An 11,348-nucleotide genomic window follows, 5' to 3' on the forward strand; every position below is an offset into this window, starting at 1 on the left:
CTTAAAACTTTTATTAAAACATATTTACTTTACATAAACTAACAAAACGTTAGTGTTCATTGCAATATCCGAACGATACGAAACTTTATCATTTCTACTTAGCCTTTCGCACTCTTCCTTTAACTCCTTGAATTGTGTAGAATGAATGTTAGAGGCAGACATTGTAGCATAGTGATTAGCTACAATTTCGCTTTTTTTTATCCCATTTATTTATTTAAGGCTCATTAGCATTCTAGCTGTAACAGAGCCGAATTTTAATCGTGTACATGTCACATGGTTATCATATCTATAATTAGCACATTACACAGTTGCCATTCGCCAGTATTCCTTCTATACCATTACATATGGTACATTCACACAGTAGCCATTTAGGTGTAAGAATTATTCTTTCTATTCTTCCATTATCCAGTTGGACCACCGGACAGCGGAGACAGTTGATTGATCATTGTTGAGTTATTTATAGAACAGTAGCCCGATGTGTCTGCAGGGCAGAGCAGTTGTATGAATGAATCGATCTTATTTCGACCGTGGATCGATCTCCATCGCTGATGATTGTTGCATGGACGTAGCTATTCAGTAACAACACAAAGATGGTCAATGAGGGCCCTAAGTTTTGAACTCACGATCGATCGCTTACTAAGCGAACGCGTAACCAATGTGGCTACGGAGACCCCCAATTTCGCTTTTTATCCGCGAATATATATATATATATATATATATATATATATATATATATATATATATATGATGGCCCTCCACTTACCCCGAAATTGGAAATTGGCTATACCCCTCCCCTGTTGTCCACGTGGACATTCCTCCATATATTTTATTTGAAAAAGGAAATAATAGCATTGTGCCTATATTCAATTTTAAATTAGGCTTTTTTATATTTTGTGTTTTTCTAATGATGGAAAACAGAAAAGCAATTCAAGAAAAAAAAACATGTTCGTTTTGTGTTTAAGACTACAAATCTTTCGATTCATTCGTCTCCGCAAATCCTATATTCAACAGATGAAGTAGCCAAAAGTTCGAAACCTTCTCAACTCTACTTTGTCCAGATACAGTTTCTCAACTTGACTGTTGTTGTCAGCGCAATACAAAACCTTTTCCGTCATCGTTTGGAGCATTTTCAGAGGACGTGTTCCATTCCATATATCGGCTAAGACTACACCAGCACATTGAAAATATGTTTTCTTAACAAATTCTCAGCGACCATTCTGTATTGAATATCTAGATGACTTCCAGAGTGCTCGTGAGGCAAAATTACACTACACAATTCTCGACTTAGGCAGCGTATCTTTTTTTCGATGCAACGCAAACTGCTTTACTTTCGGGGCCTACAACATTGAAATAGTTTTATTATAATCTTAATAATCTTAAATCAAATAAAGTTTTTCCAAAAAAAAAAAGCAAATAGCCTTTTTTCAATAGTTACCGTTGTTTCATATTCTTTGATTTTTTTATCAACATTGCCCGAAAAATTATTCGTATCGCTCTTCAGTTTGTTCCAAGTTTTTATTATGTAGTATTGATTACACCACTTCCTGCCAATATATCTTAGAGTAAAGAATATGTGGAATCGTTGGCTGCACTGTATGAAATGGTGGGGTAAAGCTACTAAAACAAAAATCTTTCTTCTTCATCTCATTTGTTCTAATGCGTATGGAAATCTATTTAATAATGTATGTAATAATCCCACTACTCCTTCAAAATCACATTTGGAGAACATTCGAGAGAACCAACGACAAATACGTATCTGTTTTGACGTAGGACTACGTCTTTCATTTATATACCGGGGTGTAAAATCAAAGTTTCCAAACGAAAACGTTACGCCGGAGACCGAGATTTTGAGCGTTAATAGCTCCTTAACAACTGAACGAAATGGTATGATAAACACTTCATTCGATAGATAAAATGTCTACGCGTTATATACTTGTTACCTTTTGATCCAAAAACTTGTTTCAATAGCCCTAAAGTTGCTTTCAAAACAGGCTATAGAAATCACCAATCGGTATATAAGCGAGCGCCGCTCGGAAATCCACTCAATTATAATTGAATAGCGATTGGAGCATGTTGTCGCTGTTGTGGTAAAGCTAACTTCGTTCATCATGAAAGCGCTGTGAGGGAGTGCAGAAGGGCCGATTTTTACCTCGGGATAGTTAAAATTCCCCCTAAGGCCAAAAAGGAATCCATTAGGCGGAGAAAAGAATGCGACCAAGAGAGTACCAGCATCGAAAATTGGTCCCGCCACACACATATACGCGCGCAACTCTTTTAGTTTGGTGGTTATCGAGTTAGCATTAACCACTGGTGGAAGAATCCGGAAACATGCCATCGTTGCTGAAAAATAATCTGTTAATTCCCCTTGGAATTGAAAATTACATTCAAGCGAAAGAGTTTATTTTAATTTTTTCTCAATGCATTTCGCTTTGTGATTTTTCAATCAAGTGCAATTAACAGGAAATCTTCTAAAGATTATTCTTCCCCATCAATAGAATATTTTCGTATACAATATTGGATACATAAAACCTTGTGCCTCCAACGTAACGCTCTCGTTTTCGAAGTCCCCCAAATATTCCTTCATTCATTCAGAATGGATTCAGATTCAACTTCGAACAAATGATCACTAAATCAACGATAGTCCTACGGTTCTACCACAGATGTAACCCACTTCCTGTTTTTCTAATGGTTTTAACGTGGAGATTGTTTCCAAATCAAAAGCAAAAACACTATTGATTCCATCCGACATCAGTATTGCACCCTAAATAATCCCACTGAAGTTAAAAATATTTCTTCGGTGACTTCTAAGGACTGTACAACAGTAAAAACTGCACAATCAAACAAGGAAAATTATTGTAATTGTAAAATCACAGCTGAATCAATAACCTATAATCAAATGACGTGTGAAATAACATCCGAAGAAACTTATTTGGCAATAAAATCATTCGCCTGCAAAGAAAAAAAACCCAAGAAACGAGTGTCTATCGAAAAGAGTTTTTCTAAAGACTTCGATTTAGCGTAATTGAATGTTATTTAAATTGAAGCTAATCGAGGTACCATTAAAAAAAGTATTCAAATGAAGAAACAACCAATGGACTTTGGCATACTTTTTTACTGAACTTTGACTACGAGATGCTAGTTCAGATAAGGAAGCAGAAATTAGAACAAAGAATTTATTTCGAATGCCTAAAATGCTCCAATTTGAAGAAAACTATTTTTGATGCGTTTAATTTCATAAAACGTAGAATTGTCAAGTTTCATTCTAAAAATATAAAGTAGAAAGCCTTATAACTTGTGATTTCGATCATGCCATTGATCGTATTGATAGAAGTTTAATCTTGGTTGTTTTGCAGAATATGTAATCTTTTCCCGGATTCAAAGACTCCTTGAAAAAAAACACGAATGTCGTAATAACATGTGCCAATAAATGGAAATCTCACTTGTAACATCTCAATTTTTTGACGTTGGGATGTATGCCCTCAACGCATACCATGAGTCTCGAGGTTTTGGCAGGCCTACTCCCACTAAAAGATCGCTTCAATTTATTATCTCTTCGGTTCTTCATCCGGTGTAAGGTCATGAACCCATTGGTGATCGGAAATTTTGAGCAGCTGATCGAGCTAAATTTTCACTCCGGATTCATGAGTTCATATCATGAATTCATCTCCATGCAGGTTGATCCTTCTTCGTATATTCCCAACCGTGTTTGTTTCCCTGACCACATCAATTCCTCTGTGCATTTTGATCTGTCCATGAAGCAAGATATCCATGGATATTCAGATTACCAACGATCGAGGATCGCTCCAACGATCTTCGATGAAAAATATAGGGGTATCAATTGTGATAATATGTACTTTACTGATGGGTCCACTATAAATGAGTCCACAGGATTTGGAGTGTTCAACGAATTTTTTAGCACCTCACACAGTCTTCAGAATCCTTGCTCAGTGTATATTGCTGAATTGGCAGCAATTCATTGGGCGCTGGACAGCGTCGCCTCACGACCTGTTGAACACTATTACATTGTAACGGATAGTCTTAGCTCTGTCGAAGCTATCCGTTCAGTGAGGCCGGAAAAGCACTCGCCGTACTTCCTTGAGAGAATACGAGAAATTTTGAGTGCTTTATCCAGACGCTGTTATGTCATTACCTTTATCTGGGTCCCTTCACATTGCTCCATTCCGGGTAATGAGAGGGCTGACTCATTAGCAAAGGTAGGTGCAATTGAAGGCGATATTTATCAGCGTCAAATCGCCTTCAATGAATTTTATTCTTTAGTCCGCAAAAATACCATCGCTAACTGGCAACGCAAGTGGAATGAAGATGAATTGGGCCGGTGGTTTCACTCGATTATCCCTAAGGTTAGCCTCAATCCGTGGTTCAAAAGTCTGGAATTGAGTCGGGACTTTATTCGCACCTTCTCCCGACTCATGTCCAATCACTGTTCTTTAGATGCACTACTCTTTCGTTTCAATCTTGCCAGCAGCAATCTCTGTGTTTGTGGCCAAGGTTATCGCGACATCGAGCACGTTGTTTGGTCGTGCGAGGTGTATCTGGTCGCCAGATCGAATTTAGAAAACTCCCTTCGGGCCCGAGGAAGACAGCCCAATGTGCCGGTGAGAGATGTGTTGGCTCGGTTAGACCTTGATTACATGTCCCATATATATGTTTTCCTTAAAGCTATCGATCTTCGTGTGTGATTGTCCCTATGTCCTTATACCCTCCTTTCCTTCCTTTGCGGGTATTTCGTCCCCTTGCTATAAATAGTAGAATAAGTTGAAATGTAAAAACACTATAGATATACAAACAGATTTAAGAATTGAGAGTTCATCAACATTGTTACAGTTTCCTTATACCCCATCCTTCTCCTAAAAATATGTCACCCTTCTAAACTCGAGTACACCGCGAGTAATCGGTTTTCCACCTTACTAACCATAGATGTAAGAAAATTGTTTATATATATAGTTTTAAAATTATATTTAAGAATTCGGCTCCTTTAAACTTAAGTTACTGAGCCTGCAAAAATAAACGAATTAATAAAAAAAAAAAAAAAACATCTCAATTTTTCGTTCGATAGGACAATGTGATCCTTAAAAAACTGCTGTCTGGTGTGTAAGCATACCTAACTCAGATGTATCAAGAAAAACGTCACAAAATGGACGCTAAATGCGGGAAGTATTCGGAAACGAGGGTACTGCCCATAAGAAAATGTGGACTGAATCTGCTTCTTTCAATAAACAAGTGCAGAACTCTGTTTTTGAGCAGGTATTATAGAGATTTGGGGGGGGGGGTATAGAAAGTTCGGTAACGTATAGCAATGAAAAAAAATTATAGGAGGTTGAGTTCAAGACACGACCGCATTGTTGACGTAGAACTACGCTGTAGTTTAATTCAAGACGCTTGTCTATAACTGCGGATATTATTTTATGATGCTACGAAAATTTTGAAATAACCATTCCACCAGTTTGGTCACCCTGAAATATTTTTTTTATTGTAGAATCATTTGACGATAATTGTTTGGTGATTCATTCTTGTGCTCACATAACAATACATGCTAGAGATAAGCGCAGTTGTCATCCTTAGTGGAGAAAGTTTTGCTACTGGCAAGCGAAACCAAATCACATACAACATTTCAAAACGACATTTACTTGGTGACTAAATAAACGAAATAAACTCTATCTGTTAATCTCAACAACCTCGAAATGAGTAGCACTGCTTCATTATGATCAAGATTAGCGCAAATGCAATCCTAGTTGAAAGCAGTTTTGCGACTGGCACGCGAGCCCAAATAAATTAATAACTTAATATAATTTAATGAATAACTTGGTATTCCCCCAATATTTTTTTTGGAACACAACCTTAACACCTGCTTCACCATAGCGTCAGTTCAATGCATTGATGACAGAAAACAAACAATGTTGACTGCTTGAAAAAAAGGCTGAATATTTGCCTCAGCAGAGATTCGTTAACAATACCCTAGCGTAAACATTTCCCTCCCGCTATCTCCCCTCCTCCTCTCCATAATTTGCAACACCAGACAATCATCAATCATAGCACAGAAACATTAGGCGATTGTTGCATCGTTACAGGACCAATGCACACGGGAGCAGATACAAATGGGGTTTCAGCGTAGCGAAGATGCACTATTTTTACGTACGGGTTATGAAGCACGCACGTACACATACAAATATCCATATACGATGGCTTGAAGCAACTAAATATACACACACTTATCTCCGTTTTGCGCTCTTCTCAACAGAAGCCCTTTCTGTTGATATTGCCAGTCTAGATTAGCTTAGCTGTCATCCTTTGTGGAGAGAGTTTTCCTACCGTCATGCGAAGCCAAATCACTGACAAAATTCCAGAACATTCATTTTCTTGGTGAGCTGACGATAGCCTAGCTTGATGATTACCCATGCAATTGTGAACATTAATGCAATGGCGTCAGTTTGATGCAATGATTGCCAATGCCAGAGACATCAGCGAGTGAGTAATTTGGTCGCGTCCACAGCTCAACCCGAAACGAAGATATGTGATGACGCAAAACAAGGAAGAACAAGCGATATTAATTACTTTGAATACAGAACGATACTGAAAGTTTGCCTTCCTTCCTTGCTTGATACTTTAAACTTCTTCAGTTCATTCGTTTGCAACCTTCAAAAATGCCCTTGGAAAACTTTAGTTTATTCATGATATTACTCCTCCACACCCATCGCATTGAGAATGGCATTCGATCCCTCGACGTCCAGCTCGTCCAGCAACGTTGTTGTTCAGTCGATTTCCTCACGAAGAATGAAAGTTTGCCTCAGCGAGATCCACTGTTTATTCTATAGGCAAATATTACCCTTCGTTCTTCTTCTTTTCCTTTTTCACGGAGTCTTTACATCTTACGACTTCCCCCTTCGTAGCTCTTCGATAAATTGCTCGTTAAAGACAGCTCTGTTCGGGAAAGCGCACAAATGGACAGAACAAATGTATGAGAAAATGGGTATGCTTCCAATTTGCATTAATTTAAACCATATACAGACTATGTAGTTATAATGTATAGCATATCAAACAAATCGTAGGGAATTTTCATTTCGTTTGGTGTGTAAATCGCCAAAATCCGTTCGCGGCAAAACTTTATTTCATAAAAACGTGACCTGTTTTCTGATTTGGCACCCTTAATGAAAGACGTAGTTCTACGTCAAAGGAAAATTGCTGACAAAAGTAACACGTACTAATGTACGCTAGCAGGAATAAGCCATTTTTAGTTAGGAAATTCGGTTGTTAGTAATTCAAAGAATATGATAAAATTTACTTATGAAGTTATATGTATCGTAGAAGAAACGCTAACTTTCTGCCATTCTGAACCAAGACGCATTGATGGTCTCAGCCCATTAAGCTTCTCACTGAATTCCTCCCACATTTCCCTAACCGGGATTCTATTTAAACTGCCTCCACAAATACCTCGAGCAATGTTTACATTCGCTTTCATTGGTTCAACGAGTCGTTCAAACTGGTGGTGATTTGTATGTCCACTCGTTTTCAGCCACTGAAATATGCGCTGGAAGTAAGTACTGCATTGTAAATTATAACATGATTACACTCATACCTCGCTATACGGCCACTCTTCAATTAAGGCATGTTTTCGATTTACGGTCTAAAATGTTTCGCTATAACGGCAAAAAAATTATGTTTGACGTCGATATACAACTGATTCTTTATACGGCTTTTCGCTTTGCGGCCAAGTTTCGTGGAACGTATCTAGGCCGTAAAGCGAGGTATGGGTGTAATGTAAATATTGCTGGGTTGAACACTTAACTTGTATAGACTATTCTGGCAGCACCGTGAAACAAATACTGATCAAAACAAACGAACAGTGTTGAAAATTGCATTTAATTCTCTGAAGATATGCAACAAGCGAACCAAACAACTCGTAAAGTTCTGACACTTGCATCGATAGCTAGCACTAGCTCTGTACTATTGAATTGCTCGATTTCTATAATAGTAAAATAGGGCTAACGAGCAAAATTCTTATCGCCTCGATTTCTATAATAGGGCCCACTATCACTATCACACCGAGCAACATCTCGTATTTTGTAAATTGAGATTATCTCGTACTGAGCTCGAATTTCATGTGTTGCGATTGCATATAGTTTGACGTTTCTGAAATGTTTCTCAAAGGAAAATATCAGGGACGCAAACCAAAACAAAATAATTCTCTATTAGTGCTCATTTAAAAGATCGTCCAATCTTTAGACGAATTTACCCTTCTAATCAACACGTTGTGCAGATTTTAGAGAAGTCATCAGTTTACTTTTTCAGTTTATGTGATGTATTTTATTTATTAATATGTTATACTAGCTAAAGCCATGAAGACCAGGTAAATAATGTCTAATACATCAACAAAAGCCCGTTTTGTTTCAACAGTCGATAGTAATCTTTATTCTTTTGTGAATTTCCTCAATGAAACGATTTCTTGGCCCTCCAATCCGGAAACTCATCAAACTCTCCGTCATCGGCATCGTCATCGCTATTTTGCTGTACCTCCATTTTGATTTGAGCCGTACTCTCGATCGCTCCCAGCGTTAATGCAGACTTCTTCGAAGTCTTCTGCCTTACCTCTTCCTTCTTCCGCTCTAAACTCAGCACTCGGGACCAATTTCTAATCTGCTCGTCGATTTCGCTTATCTGTCGTTCTGCTGTGGACTCTTCCTGTTCCTCGCTTATAATGGCCATCGATTCCGTTGTGGCTTCTTTGATTTCCTTTTGGAACCGTTCCCATTCCTCATCGTTCGGGTCTTTATACTCTATGTTTCTTGCTTTGGCGTCCGCTTTCGGGTCATCAAAGAATCCTTCGGGAATTTTCTCCTCTTCTGGTGGCGGCTGTGGTTCCTTTGCACTGTCTTCCGATTCTTTGTCTATCTTTCCAGTACCAGCTCTACTACCGCTTGGCAGTCGAATGTTCACCAGATCTGTTTTGATTTTAACATCAGAGTCGAAAAAATCTGTTGGAAGTGAGCTTTGTTCCGTCTCATTATTTTTAAGTATCCCTCTAACTTTTTTATTGCTGTTAGTATCCGATTGATTCGAAGAGTTTGACCGTTTCAAACCATGTGTGGTTTCCGTTGGTGCATTTTGCGAAACTGCCGGCGTTTGGGCTGCTACCTTCTGCTTCAACCGTTTAGCTTGCTCTATGTTCTCCTTGTGCTGCTTCGAATTAATGTGTACCTTCCAGACGGCCTCCGAGCGGACGACCGAACAACACAATGCGCAAGTAAGCTGACCTGCTTCATTGTACGTATAGTTTGATAAAAAAAAAAATCTAAGGTTAAGGAAATATTGAGAGAAAAATGGAACAGAATAGAAAAAAATGTGTTTGTGAAAGGATATTTTGCCAGTGGTGATTCAATGCGTTTAACATTCGCTTCTGTCTGTTGTTTAGCAGCATTTGCCTTAGTTTCGCTCATGATACGCCGCAGATCTTGCTGGGTGTACTTTTTCTTGGCTAGCTTAAACGCCGCAGACATTTTGAGGATTTCTTTTAACTTTTGCTCGCGGAAACTAGAAAAAATCGTCTGCAATCGGTGCACTTGCGTTATTTTTGTTTACAAACACAAATTGAATGTCAGTTCGAATGTGGTGAGATACAGAAATGCCAGATATTTAATTTGTATTTTGAAAACATCAACGGTACATTTCTCGCGTAACTTTTGAAAAGATTCAATGTAACAAATGTAAACAAATAGGGTTAATGAATGCACACTATTAGTTTTCAACAAGGGATTGCTAAGATGGCCGCCTTTCAGTAGCCAGCATAGAAAATCATGAGCATAGAAATCATAACCTAAAATTCAAAATGAAGTGCTCCGCGCGATTCTTCGGCTGTGATTTGAATTGCAAATCGTCAAGAAAGCTTCCGGATGGGTATCCAAACATCGCTTGCCAAAAAAAAACTATCCAACGTAATCAAATATTAACATATATGACTCCAAACATTAAACAATACGTGAGCCCCCTAAGCGCGAGCCCTGTTTTATGCTGCCTACGCTCAATTTGCATTGGATGGGATAGGGTTGCCAGAGCCCCGGTTTTCAATCATTGAATATATAACAAAAACAATAGTCTATATATCTATTCTCTTCATATCATTACTGATACAAAAATGTGCAATGTACAGATTCGGATTTTAAGCATTCCACTGGTTCAGTAAGTTATATCTAATTCTACATACCGCCCAGCAAACATTAAATCGCATAACAAGCGTATATATAACATCATATGCCCTAAAATTTGGTTGGCATATAATGCGCCTAACTGGCATATGCATGCAAAAGTGGAGGCCATATACCCAGCAAACATTAAATCGTATAATTTTGCACATGCCAAGTCTTACAAGAAATCCGAATAAATCATAATCGCATATAATATCAATCAAAGTATGTATCGTGTATATTTGAAATCGCATAAAATGTAAAAACTCGATTTTATATACCATTATCAAATTAAGTCGCATATCGGTATAATAAACATCAATTTTATGATGTACATTGTCGTAAAATATATTTAATCCGCATCATATGCGTATATTACGCTGATGCAGTTTGTGTGTCGTATAAGCGTATAATTTAAATCGATTCAGTACTGTAGAAAATCGTGTTGCATGCTGAAGAAAATCATGAAACAGTAAATCATATTAGATCCTAATAAAGGACATATTACATCATATTGAAATGTCAATGAAATGCTGATGCACTCGAAAGTTTTAACCGCTGTTGAATTAAATTGCAGATAGCCGCGCGAGATAGCTGGTGGATGATAATCCAGACGACCGGAGTTCGAACCCATATCGGAGCAGTTTTCACCAAACATCAATCTGTGTCATTTTAAACATTCATATTCCACTCCCAACACAAGTCAATCAAACAATTATTATTTCTACAAACATAAATACTCATATATAAAAATGGCGATTCGTGAGGCTATAATAAACATTTCACGAAAATATTTTGCGCCATTTGTTTTTTTTCGATGTCTGTAATAAATCGTATATGAGTATGGTAAAAGTCGCTATTATAGCCGGTCAAAGTTGCATATTCATCCAAACAAATTCGGTAAGCATTTGCCATGTACATTTACTATGGACCTATGAAACGTATGGAATGGTAACAGGTCGTCAGATTGACCAATCTCCATGAGCCAAAAATTACCAACTACACGATGAACTACATCATAGACCAGATCAATACCGTATATACCACATCAAGGAGCGCATCGATGCCATCCCAATTACTTCGCATCGTAGTTTTACAGTTGAATTTGAATACACTGGAGTCGCTTTTTACGCGGGGGATACGTGCCGCGTA

The 11,348-nt window shown here is 37.9% G+C and overlaps 1 protein-coding gene across 1 annotated transcript; it reads right to left on the reverse strand.

The window, feature by feature from the left end:
• Positions 1-8,311: 8,311 nt before the first annotated feature.
• LOC129761771 (zinc finger protein 830) lies at positions 8,312-9,592 on the reverse strand. The gene is made up of 2 exons (XM_055759530.1): positions 9,376-9,592; positions 8,312-9,283 (listed from the first exon to the last, which is right to left on the reverse strand). The coding sequence occupies exons 1-2, from the start codon at positions 9,510-9,512 to the stop codon at positions 8,446-8,448; spliced, it is 975 nt and encodes a 324-aa protein (XP_055615505.1). The 5' UTR covers positions 9,513-9,592; the 3' UTR covers positions 8,312-8,445.
• Between the last annotated feature and the right edge of the window lie 1,756 nt (positions 9,593-11,348).

Source organism: Toxorhynchites rutilus, chromosome 1 (genome assembly GCF_029784135.1).
Source record: "Toxorhynchites rutilus septentrionalis strain SRP chromosome 1, ASM2978413v1, whole genome shotgun sequence".
Taxonomy (NCBI): Eukaryota; Metazoa; Arthropoda; class Insecta; order Diptera; family Culicidae; genus Toxorhynchites; species Toxorhynchites rutilus.